The 12279-nt window shown below is 34.0% G+C and overlaps 1 protein-coding gene and 1 pseudogene across 3 annotated transcripts in view; one reads left to right on the top strand and one right to left on the bottom strand.

Moving 5' to 3' along the window:
• Positions 1-5150, top strand: part of LOC101496043 (uncharacterized) — a 14809-nt gene extending 9659 nt beyond the window's left edge. Inside the window, exons 3-8 of one of the 3 annotated variants that reach the window (XM_004490233.4) lie at positions 1828-1865; positions 3052-3162; positions 3253-3332; positions 3975-4011; positions 4470-4511; positions 4760-5150. In XM_004490233.4, the coding sequence (XP_004490290.1) occupies positions 1828-1865; positions 3052-3162; positions 3253-3332; positions 3975-4011; positions 4470-4511; positions 4760-4848 (397 nt within the window). In that variant the 3' untranslated portion in view covers positions 4849-5150. Of the gene's footprint in view, positions 1-1827; positions 1866-3051; positions 3163-3252; positions 3333-3917; positions 4012-4469; positions 4513-4759 lie in introns of those variants that run through there. The other 2 variants (XR_189425.4, XM_073365222.1) reach the window with 2 other exon arrangements.
• A 6582-nt stretch (positions 5151-11732) lies between these two features.
• LOC140919368 (zinc finger BED domain-containing protein RICESLEEPER 2-like) overlaps positions 11733-12279 on the bottom strand; it is a 16551-nt pseudogene continuing 16004 nt past the window's right edge.

Below are 12279 nucleotides of genomic sequence, written 5' to 3'. Positions count from 1 at the left end.
TCACAGTGAAGTTGGTGACCCCAAAACTCTATATTTTTGAAAGTTGCATTTCAGAATCAAGAAAATGATTTTTCATTAAAGATTAATGAATCTCATTTGATTATCATGGCACACATGTTTTATAACAATTTGATCATGGGTGAGAACTCATATAGAAAATTCTGTTTGATTGAATTGGAGGGAAGTGGAAGTTCAATAATAGAAGATGAAAGTGGAGAGCATGTCAGAGATTTGCTGCCTGTTATGAAGTCGTTTGCAGCAGTGGGAGGGGGTTCGTCTTCTTTAACATTGAAGAAGGGAATTATACAATTCTTGATTTTTGCTTGGGGTTTCAAGGCTTGTAACTTGAAGTAGCTGTTTGATTTAGCCATGGCATTATCAGCATTGATGATACCATGGGACCTTGGGAAATTCAATGTTTATTGACTCTGCTCGAGGAATTCTCCCACAATCTACATTTTTCTATAATTTGTTTATGATAGAGGAAACATTTGGGTGCAGTTGCTGTCCAGCTTTAGTGTCATGAGCGACCTGATTCTTATATTTGTCTCAAGCGAATTGAAGGATCTCCTAACGACAAGAAGGGCAATAGCAACCACTTCCAACCTTGTGGACAAGGTTTGTTATAAGAGGGTGGCATTGATAGGAGACCTAGACATATTCTACAAGAAAGTGGGGCCCTGTGGAAGAGAATGATGAGTTAGTTAGTTGGTTCCCTGATTTTAAGGGATTTCATAAGATAGGGGAAAGGGGAGTTGGAGAAATCATTAAGAAAGTTGTTAGTAATTGGTTAGGAGAGATTCCTCTTTGGTTTAGGAGCATCTTGTTCTGGATTAGGAGTCTAGGACTCTGGTTTATTTTCGTTTTCTGCTGTAAAGCACCCTGCTCAAGTTTCCATTTAATAAACATATAGTTTTGTTAATATATAATTTGTGGGTTCTATCAGCGGCTTTTCATTTTTGCACTATAAATCTATAACCTTTCAATTCTGTGCAGTTTGTGACAATTCAGTTTGGTATACCATATTGTATTTTTTTTAGATATATGCTCTGAGTGTCCATAAAACTAAATAGTAAATTAAATGTTTTTTTTGTACTTATCTAATATGGGGAACAGTGTACAAACTATTAATCAAAGTTAACTTTGTAAGCGTTTGGTTTCTGAAACATTTTAATGTTATGAACTTGCTTTTAGGCTTAAATTGCCAAACCTGCAGTAAATAAATTTTTTTTTTCATTGCGGATATGAGGTGATGTTGGATCACGTGTTTCGCAGATAGAACTTGATAAAATTGAAAAACTTGTTGTAGTTAGCTAGAGACAATGACTTTAGAAAAGCTAACTCATTCAACAGCTGGTCCATTCTTGAGCATAATTCACTTTTTCCTGATTTTTTTTCTTCCAAAAATGAAAATGACGTGACATTGCATTGTGACTGGACAATGAATTGTAAGTTTTGTAGTTCTTGTTCAATCTATCTAGCTCTTCTAATTATGGTTGTGAAGCAGCTAGGTTATTGTTGGCGCCACTAGCTACAGATCAGTCAGATATTTTTGTACATGAGATCTTTAACTTTTTTTTATTCATTCTGGGTGGTATAATAAGAGTCTATAAACTACACACTTTGATTACCAGCCAAAATAACAGCATTTTGTTTACCTTGTAAACGTTATTAGTCTTATCGCATGAGTATGTTTATGTCCGATTGCACTGCTCTTGTTTCCAAACTTCCTTATCTTTATTAGTTTGCCTTTGTTTGAGTAATTTACTTTGTTTAATTGTCCCTCGCCTTGAGCTCTTTTTTTGACTCTTTTTTCCTGCCGTGCAGATGTATTAAAATAGCTCTCGTGCATGATATTGCAGAAGGTATCTGTCCCTCTGATTGAATTGTTTATGCACTTACATTAAATCTTAAGTAACATTTTGCATTGGATGATTTGCTAGCTGTGTTTGGTTGAATGTTATTTTCATGTTTTGTTTGAAAATTGAAATGACTGGCTGGTGACTTATGTATGTTCTTGCAAGCTACGATACTTGGCAGTTTTCACCAGGCAATGTAGCATAAAGTATAGAGGATGTGTTCATTTTATATTGCGTGATTGTCCTGTACTGCCAGATAGAGCACTTTTAAAGCTTGGTTAATTTTGTCTAATTAAGTTCTCCACTTTAACGATAATGTTAGGAACCCAAGAATTGGAATCCAAAGATATAACACTTTTATTTAGAAAAACATAAGAAATAGTAGGAGATAATCTCTCCAAAAACAAGATACACAAGAGCGAATACATTCTTCCAGGGTAAATGCACCCTTTAACCGAAATATCAGTTAAGAAAATTCTAATTTTTCAAAATAACCCTTTGACAAGGGATGTAACCTTTATTTATAGGTTCCATGTACACATAGAATAAGAGAGGGAAATGATAAAAAACAACTAACCTATCGAAACAAAAAACATAACAAATTTAATGACATGACACCCAACTAACTAACCAGCCCATTAACTAATTACTACTTTCTAGAACTAATTCTACTTCAGAATTGGATTCCAGAAGAATTAGAGGAACCCAAGAATTGGATTCCAAAAGAATTAGAGAAAGAACACTTGCCTGAAGTAAAAGATAAGAAATAATAAGAGATAATCTCTCCTCTAAAAGTGGATACACTCCTCACTACTGGAATACCAGTTAATTTCTAAGTTTTGCTAAAGATCCTTTCTTAGGGAGAGGAAGTTTTAACGTTGCTTGGTAATCATTATTGTATCGCTTATCAAATTAATGACTGAATCTAACTGGAATCTTGGATAAACATTTTCAAAACCTGATTGCATTACATTTTTTTCAGTGGATGGTAGTGTTTATAACATGTACAAGGAAGGCATAATTCCATTACAACATGTTTGATTATTTGACTTCTTTTCATGAATTGTAACTTAGTTATTTGTGGTTATGATTTTGGAATACTGAACATAAGAGGAACTTAGCTAAGCCATTAAATCTTTTTCGATATATTTATAATTTATAATAATATTGAAATCTGCATTGTATTGAATAGCTATTGTAGGAGATATAACACCATCCGATGGTGTGCCAAAGGCTGAAAAGAGCCGAATGGAGCAGGAAGCTTTAAACCAAATGTGTGAAGTTCTTGGTGGAGGGATGAGAGGTATTGCAAAACATTTTTTCTTGTAAATTTATTTCAGGGCTCCAAATTTGGCATCAATTTTATTTGAGAGGACATTTTTTGTATTTGAAGCTGACGAGATCAAAGAACTGTGGGAGGAGTATGAAAACAATTCTTCTTTAGAGGCTAATCTTGTTAAAGATTTTGACAAGGTACGCATAGATATGTTGTGACCTGCTTGTTCCTTCATAGAACCTTTCTTCTTTGTCTATCTTGGATTAGATTGCACCCTTTTGTACCATTAGTTATCATTTTTTTTATTAAACCAAAAAAAATCTATCATTGTAGATGTAACTGAAAGTGTAACATTAAAAATTGGGTTTGATTTTGAAGATGATTTACATGAAATTCTCAAGTTCTCAGTATTGCCCCTTCTAAAAGCTGCCTTGTCCTCAAGGCAAAAATTAGGAAAATGGCTTCTTCAGCTTATAAAATCAACCATTTAGTAATTGTTTTCCATGTTTGTTTGCTTTTCTTAGTAGCCATTAGGGATTCAGATCTAATTGGAACATCAATTACATTCTTTAGGAGTGAAACATGGTAGTAAGAATATAATAATTGGTTTTCTCACTCTACTAACTATTCACTTTGTTTCATCATTTTGTTTTATTATAACATGGTAGTCTTTAAAGTATTCTATTTGGTCAAATCAGAATATATTTAGAAGCTTTTGTAATAATTGAAATAGACAAATATTCACGAAAATAAAGTTTAATAATTTACTCTTTATTATGGAGATTGGAGACCTTGTGGTTGCTTCCTAATTGCACTGCCTTGCTCTAAACTTGGATCAGGTTGAAATGATTCTACAAGCGCTGGAATATGAAATTGGTAAGTTATATACAGATACATTTGCATGTAGCCTCTGAATTCATACTATGAATTACGAAAGCACCATTAGTTTGGAATTCTTAAAACAATAATGATACATGGACATCTACTTTTGTACATTCGCAGTGCAAACTCTAACCCTTAAATGGTTAATTCAAATCACGGTAAAAAATGTGGTTAATTCAGCTATATGAGAAACCACAAATTTCAACGTGATCTAAATTAACCATCTACTGAATTGAATTAACCACATTTTTTACGCAATTAACTAGGGGTTGCAAGTGTAAGACAAATTAGGTGTCCATGAAGCTGTTTTATTCTTAAACTGTGTTGAACTCCTCAAAGCATTTTAATGAGAGAATAATTTTTCCAAATGCCAAAGCTACTTTAACTGAATACTCTTTAGGACATGCTTATGTAATTCTAAGTATCTCAAATTGTATTGTACCTTGTGGCAGAGCATGGAAAAGTGTTGGATGAATTTTTCATTTCAACTGCAGGTAGAATTGAAACTTTTCTTATACAGATGAAATGCACGAGCTATTAATGATTTTTTAGTTACACCTCTAAAATATCTCTCCACACCCAAAATATAATTTTTTGTTTGTGAACTAAATTCACGTAGGTTACGGGAGATCAGTTCAGTGAGCTATTTGGGTGTGATTGGATATTTTAGGGGTGTAACTAGAAAAAAAATCATACTTATTTGGTCCTTTGTCAATCACATAATATTCTTTTTGGTATTCAGGGAAGTTTCAAACTGAAATAGGTAAAAATTGGGCAGCAGAAATCATTTCAAGAAGAAAATCTATATCAGCAAAAAATAGGTTGAATTAATATAATGGCTAACAAGTGGTGCCACGTGGCTCATTCCAGTTGGTCAGATTGGAAGAATGACTTATTGCCAACAAGTAAACCTGATTTGGATCCAGAACTTGGTTCTAGAGTGTTGACATAATTTGGGATGATTATAATTCCTGCCTAATAGTTTTTTTGCCCTCTTTTTGGAATGATATTTTCTTTACTTCTATGTTGACGCATTTGAACTTGAATTTTCCTTTTTCTTTATTTTTTTTGTCAACATTTAATGTAAATTATTATCAAATCAAATATAAAGGCAAATGTTGAACTTATTGCAATTTTTCTCTTTGCTGGAGTTTGGAACTTATAGTCAGTGGAATATATTGTTATTTAGGAAGTCAATTTGAATAAGCATCATTATTATAATCAAATATATTCTTGCACTGAAGTTTGAATTAATTGAGTCAAACAAAAAGTTTGAATTAATTATCATACCATTTTGTATTTGTTAAGTTGGAGCCCGTTTTTAGGGGCCTTTCTCCAAGACTTCTACCCTGGGACTGAAGTTATGTTTGGGAGTTCAGGGAGGGGGTACGGAAGAGAGAATTTTGAGAAACGGAACGAGGACACAGAAGGAATTTTACTCAGTTTTTATTTGTTTTGATGAGGAGTCATTTCTGAATGCTTTCGTGATGCACAAATTCATGATAAATATGATTTCTGTTAAATTAAAAACACATTCAAGCAAGAGCCAACACAAGTGATTATCAAAGCTTACAACGCAGAACAATTAAAGAAGATATAGAAAAGATTAATCCACCCATGTTCTGGTCTGCAAGCCTACATCCACCCTAACTCCAGCCACTCAGGCCCCAGCAAAACACTTCCGACCTTATAACAAAAACCGCTTTCACCAGCGCTAAGCACGTGTATATTAAACATTATAAACTCCGCCTCCATTGAGATTGAAGCACCTCTCCGTCTGCTCCGGTTTCAATATGTTTCCCTGAAGTTGGCAGAACCAGCATTGTGGATATGTTTTATAGTCAATTCATGTATTATTCAGCTACTATTAAGAGTCTCACATTGAATAAGATAAAGTCTGACAAAGTATATTGTTGGGTAATTAATCTTTTGATGTTTAGACATCTTTATACTTCTCAGATACAATTTGTAGAGAATATGATTAATATATTTTAAATATTGAGATTATTATAACATAAATTGGATTTGAAGAATTTATCAAAGTCCTCCAAAATCCTCCTCAAATGCAATTTTTTAGTTCTCCAAATTATTTTGAGAGGGTGATCCATCATGTCTCACTTCAAGCTTACTCACGTCAAACATGTGCTGATGCTCACATCTACCATGCATTTTTTCTCATAAGGGACGTGGACATGGGGTTGACCTATTGGGAATAGGGAGACTTTAGAACTAACCTTACCTTGAGCCACATTGAGGGCGTCTGTGTACACTCTAGGAACACCTTAGTTTAGTTAGCATGGAATTGACTAGCATTGACGTGAAAATAGGTGGACATGGACCTGTCCCCCTTTTATACTTTTTGGTTAGGGTGGAGTTGGGCTGGACATTGGGTCGGTTCGGGCCCAAAACCAACAACCAACCCAAACTGTGGGACTGTTAGCTTTTGTACCCCCTCCCCCATTTAAAATTTGTACCCCCTAATTTGTTAAAAACCCAGTTTTATCCTTAATAAATTCATTCACGTGAGCGGTAAAAAAAAATTACTCCAAAATCTGAACCCTCGTTGAAATTTCCGGTAAGTAATTTTTTGCAACTAAATTTCCGGTAGTTATATTTATTACCGGAAATTTGGTCAATGAAATTTCCGGTAGTTGTATTTTCAATACCGGAAATTTCAAATTTCCGGAAGCTACCGGAAATTGCAAAAACTTTGAAAAATCCGGTAGTTAGTTTTTGTTCACTGGAAATTTTGTTTTTTGAAATTTCTGGTAGTTAATCCGGAAATTTCAAAAATCCGGTAGTTATTTTTTATTTTTTATTTTTTTGAATATTTTTTTAATTTGTTTGTTATTTTATTTTAATTTTTTTTGAAATAGGGATGGAAAACACACAACCAATATTTATAGATTTAACTGAAGCATTTACAACTGATCAAAATTTTGAGTCACGAGAAGCTGTCATATCATGGACAAGAGAGATAGGTCGACAAAATCGAGTAGCAGTTATCATTACTCGATCAGACATAGAGACTGGAAAGAGAGGAAGAAAATCAAAATTAATTCTTGGTTGTGATAGAGGTGGACAATATAAGTCAAATAAAAATGACACAGGTACTTCAACTAAAAGGTGTGGATGTCCGTTTAAACTTAGATCGAGACCACTGAAAAATGATGAAGGATGGATTATTAGTTTAATCTGTGGACTTCACAACCATGAGTTAGTAGCTACTTTTGAGAATAATGCATTTATGGGACGCTTAACAGAAGAAGATAAGAAACATGTTGACGAGTTGACAAAGTATCACGTTGCACCGAGACATATCTTGTCATCTTTGAGAGATCGAGATACGGAGAATGTGACTAGTATCTATCAAATTTACAAGCGACGAAGTACATACAGAAAGAATTTGATGGGACCTAGAACTGATATGCAACATTTGTTGAAGTTACTTGAAGCCGAGAAATATACTTGTTGGAGTAGGACTCATGAGGACTCCAACGTTGTGAGGGATATGTTTTGGACGCACCCAAATTCCACAACTTTGCTTAACATGTTCCCTCTTGTATTGATCATGGATAGCACCTACAAAACCAACAAGTATAGGTTACCGTTGTTTGAAATTGTTGGTGTAACTTCAACTGGGTTGACATTTAATGTTGCATTTGCTTATATGGATTCTGAACGTCAAGACAACTTTTGGTGGGCATTGGAGAAGTTAAAAGAGTTGTTTTTTTCAAACACGTCATTTCCTCAAGTGATTGTGACTGACAGAGAACTTGCTTTAATGAATGCAATTAAAGTTGTATTTCCATCTTCAACAAATTTACTTTGCCAACTTCATATTAACAAAAATGTTTGAGCCAAATGCAAACAATATATATTAAAGAAAGACATGCAAGAACCCATTCTTGAGTTGTGGAGGAAAATTATTTATTGTTCTGAAGAGAAGGAGTACAAGGAACTTTTGCAAATATTTGAGGAAGCATGTGTCAATAATATTATTTTCTTTGACTACGTCAGAGACACATGGTGGAATCCTCATAAGGAAAGATTTGTTGAAGCATGGACCAATCGAGTATTGCATCTAGAAAATACTACGACTAATAGGTATGTCATTAAAATTTCACATTTTGTATGATATATGATATATGATTTATGCATGATATATGATCATTACTTCACATTTTGTATTTTTTTTGTTTAAATATTAGGGTTGAGTCTGCTCATTGGTCATTGAAGAGATTTTTGGAACACAGTAAAGGAGATTTTTGTAAGGCATGGAATGGTATGAATGACATGTTGAAGTTTCAAATTATTAAGATCAAAGGTTCATTTGAGATAAGTAAAGGTCGCAAAGAGCATATACACAACAATCCATTCTTTGAGAAATTGACTTGGGTGGTATCCAAGAAAGCCTTAGGTGATATTTTTGAAGAATACAAGAGAGTCAGTTATGTTGGTAACGATAAAGATGTGTGTTGTTGTATACTTAGCACGATACAAGATGAAAGGTGTTCCAATCCCATTAGATGATGTTCATATACATTGGAGGAAATTAACCTTGAATAGTGATCAAGAGGATGAACAGTTGACAAATGATTCAGAGTTGGACATTACATCGGAGATGAATATAATTTGAAAAACATGGAAAACACTTAATGTTGCTGGAAGAAGGGCATTAAAGAGCAAGTTGCGTGAAATAACATATCCGGAGACAACATCAATGTGTGCACCAGTGGATAAAATCAAAACAAAAGGTGGTGTTAAGAAAAAAGGCAATAAGCCGAAGGGATATGACGTATATCGCGACCCATCATACTTTGAGCATGTTGATAATCAAGTCTGCCAGCAAACATCCAAACAAGTCTCCCATCAGGTTAAAAAATATTTCCACGAGTTTCCTTCTTTAATTCATCCATATATTGAAGACATAGTTAATGTTAAAGTAGATGGAAACTGTGGATATCATGCTATTGCTACTTTACTTGGTTATGGTGAAGAATACTGGAGCATTATACGTCGACAGTTGTATACAGAGATTAAGTCTAAACCTGATTTATATGCTGCATTATTCAAGGAATGTTTGCAAGAAGTGACAAAGTCTTTACTTGTAACTGAGTTGGAAAACCAAGCTAACGAGAAGTGGATGACCATTCCTGATATGGGTTACGTGATAGCAACAAAATATAATCTCGTTCTTGTTACATTAGCAAAAACTTTTTGTTTGACTTTTTTCCCATTGAGGGGTGCACATAATGGAGATTTGTCACGTGATCGTGTTATCAGCATTGGTTTTGTTAACGAAAATCATTGGGTTCAAGTTAAATTGAAATCTGCATGTCCGTTACCACCACTTGCATGGCATTGGAAGAAGCATCGTAGCGATGAGTCTACATCATGGGCTATCGCTTATGCAGGACGTCTACAACATTGGGGTTCTTTAGATTTAGAAAATAATTCAGATTATATGTCTTTGGCAGATGATTGATACTTTTGAGTTGTATTTTGTTTTAAATGATATGATTGGCAGATGATTGATACTTTTGAGTTGTATTTTGTTTTAAATGATATGATTGGCAGATGATTGATACTTTTGAGTTGTATTTTGTTTTAAATTAGATGATTGGCAGATGATTGATACTTTTGAGTTGTATTTTGTTTTAAATTAGATGATTGGCAGATGATTGATACTTTTGAGTTGTATTTTGTTTTAAATTAGATGATTGGCAGATGATTGATACTTTTGAGTTGTATTTTGTTTTAAATTAGATGATTGGCAGATGATTGATACTTTTGAGTTGTATTTTGTTTTAAATTATATGATTGGCAGATGATTGATACTTTTGAGTTGTATTTTGTTTTAAATTATATGATTGGCAGATGATTGATACTTTTGAGTTGTATTTTGTTTTAAATTATATGATTGGCAGATGATTGATACTTTTGAGTTGTATTTTGTTTTAAATTATATGATTGGCAGATGATTGATACTTTTGAGTTGTATTTTGTTTTAAATTATATGATTGGCAGATGATTGATACTTTTGAGTTGTATTTTGTTTTAAATTATATGATTGGCAGATGATTGATACTTTTGAGTTGTATTTTGTTTTAAATTATATGATTGGCAGATGATTGATACTTTTGAGTTGTATTTTGTTTTAAATTATATGATTGGCAGATGATTGATACTTTTGAGTTGTATTTTGTTTTAAATTATATGATTGGCAGATGATTGATAAAACACCAACGAATGTATCCTGTAAATAATGACACAGACTGAAATCGTGTCACAGCGTTCTCATCGTAATTCGGTGCCCAGATAATATTAATATCCCTCAAAGCATCCAACTTTGCCCTGTAATATGCAACATTCTCAGATGTTTGTTTTGCAGTCCAACGAAACATCCGTGGCATCGAAGAAATATGTTCATCCGTATCCCGTTTACAAATATCAGGAAAATGTTCATAAATCCAAGTTTGTAAATAATTGAAATGTAGTAAAATTATTAAGGTGATGAAATAATTAAAAAAATAATGATAAGTATAATAAATATAATAGTACCTGAAATAAAGATAAATATCCTCCAATCTGTTTGGTTGCAGGCAATGTACTATCTCTAAGATAGTCATATAACACAACAAGTGCAGCCGGTCCCCATGCCCATTTACCACAACTATCAAGATCTTGAAACAGAAAGAGATATTTTGCAGATACAAGTGTAAAACTTTTATCAGCAAGAATGGCACACCCTACCAAATGAAGTAGATATGCCCTAGCTGCACAGTCATATCTTCGTTCATGAACTTTCTTAAAAGATACCTCTTTCAACCACTCAAAACTATACGAGACCCCTCTATTGTCCTAGTTTCAGTGACAGCTTCATCATATGCAACTCCCAACAACTCAACAGCAGTAACAATTGCCAAATCTTCATTGACATTTGCGGGAGGTGTGAAAAACTCTCCAGTACATGGGATGCTCAAAAGACCCCTGACGTCGTCAAGAGTAATAGTCATTTCACTGAATGGCAGGTGAAATGAACTAGTCTATGCGTGCCATCTCTCAGCAAAAGCAGATATCATATTACCGTCAATCATATGCAAGCTACATCTTCTCAGAGGACGTAATCCAGATATATTAATCCAATGATCTATTTGAGCAGGTAAATGATATCTAATATCAATGAATTTGTCTTGCTTTTTGCCATTCGAAACAACTTTCAAGGCACGTCTATCCTGTTTAATTAAAAATAACATAATTACAAATATATTATAATCTTATACTACAAATAAATTATAATGTGTAATAAAATAACCTATACTGCAAATATATTATAATATGTAATAAAATAAATTATTTACTAACCTGTCCATTCCACACATTAATTGCAATATGATGCTCATAATCTTTAAGGACAGAAAGATCATAAGGACCTCCAGGAAACATAGGTTCTTCAGGTTGGTGTTGTTGACCATGTTCATCATCAAACTGTTGCTGCTGCTGATCATGTTCATCATCAAACACATGATCTTGGTGGGGCTGGTCATCCTGTTCTGCATCAAACATAGGATTTTGCTGGGGCTGCTCATCTTGGGGCGCCTGCATTTCCTCATTTCTCTTTCTCCTTTTTTCAACAGCAGCTCTCCTATTTGATTGTGTAGGAGGCCGAACTCGCGAATGATCACCGTCAGTTTTTCCTCCTCTGGTCCTCACTAATCTTCAGGTTGGTGTTGTTGACCATGTTCATCATCAAACTGTTGCTGCTGCTGATCATGTTCATCATCAAACACATGATCTTGCTGGGGCTGCTCATCCTGTTCTGCATCAAACATAGGATTTTGTTGGGGCTGCTCATCCTGGGGCGCCTGCCTTTCCTCATTTCTCTCTCCTTTTTCAACAGCAGCTCTCTTATTTGATTGTGTAGGAGGCCGAACTCGCGAATGATCACCGTCAGTTTTTCCTCCTCTGGTCCTCACTAACAAAATTCAATAAAAAATTACACAGTGTACCGGAAATTTCAAAAAGGAATGAAATTTCCGGTAGACAAACCGGAAATTTGAAAAATCCAGTGGTTCAAAATGCATACCGAAAATTTCAAATTTCCAGTATTGATTTTGAACTACCCGATTTTTCAAATTTCTGGTTTGCCTTCCCGAAAATTTCATTTTTGAAATTTCCGGTATGCATTTTGAACTACCGGAAATTTCAATCCTCTTGAAATTTCTGGTAAAAACTTTTTTTTTTTTTTTTTTTTTTTTT

Source organism: Cicer arietinum, chromosome 2 (assembly GCF_000331145.2).
Source record: "Cicer arietinum cultivar CDC Frontier isolate Library 1 chromosome 2, Cicar.CDCFrontier_v2.0, whole genome shotgun sequence".
NCBI lineage: Eukaryota > Viridiplantae > Streptophyta > Magnoliopsida > Fabales > Fabaceae > Cicer > Cicer arietinum.
This window is presented reverse-complemented; position numbering and strand designations above follow the sequence as displayed.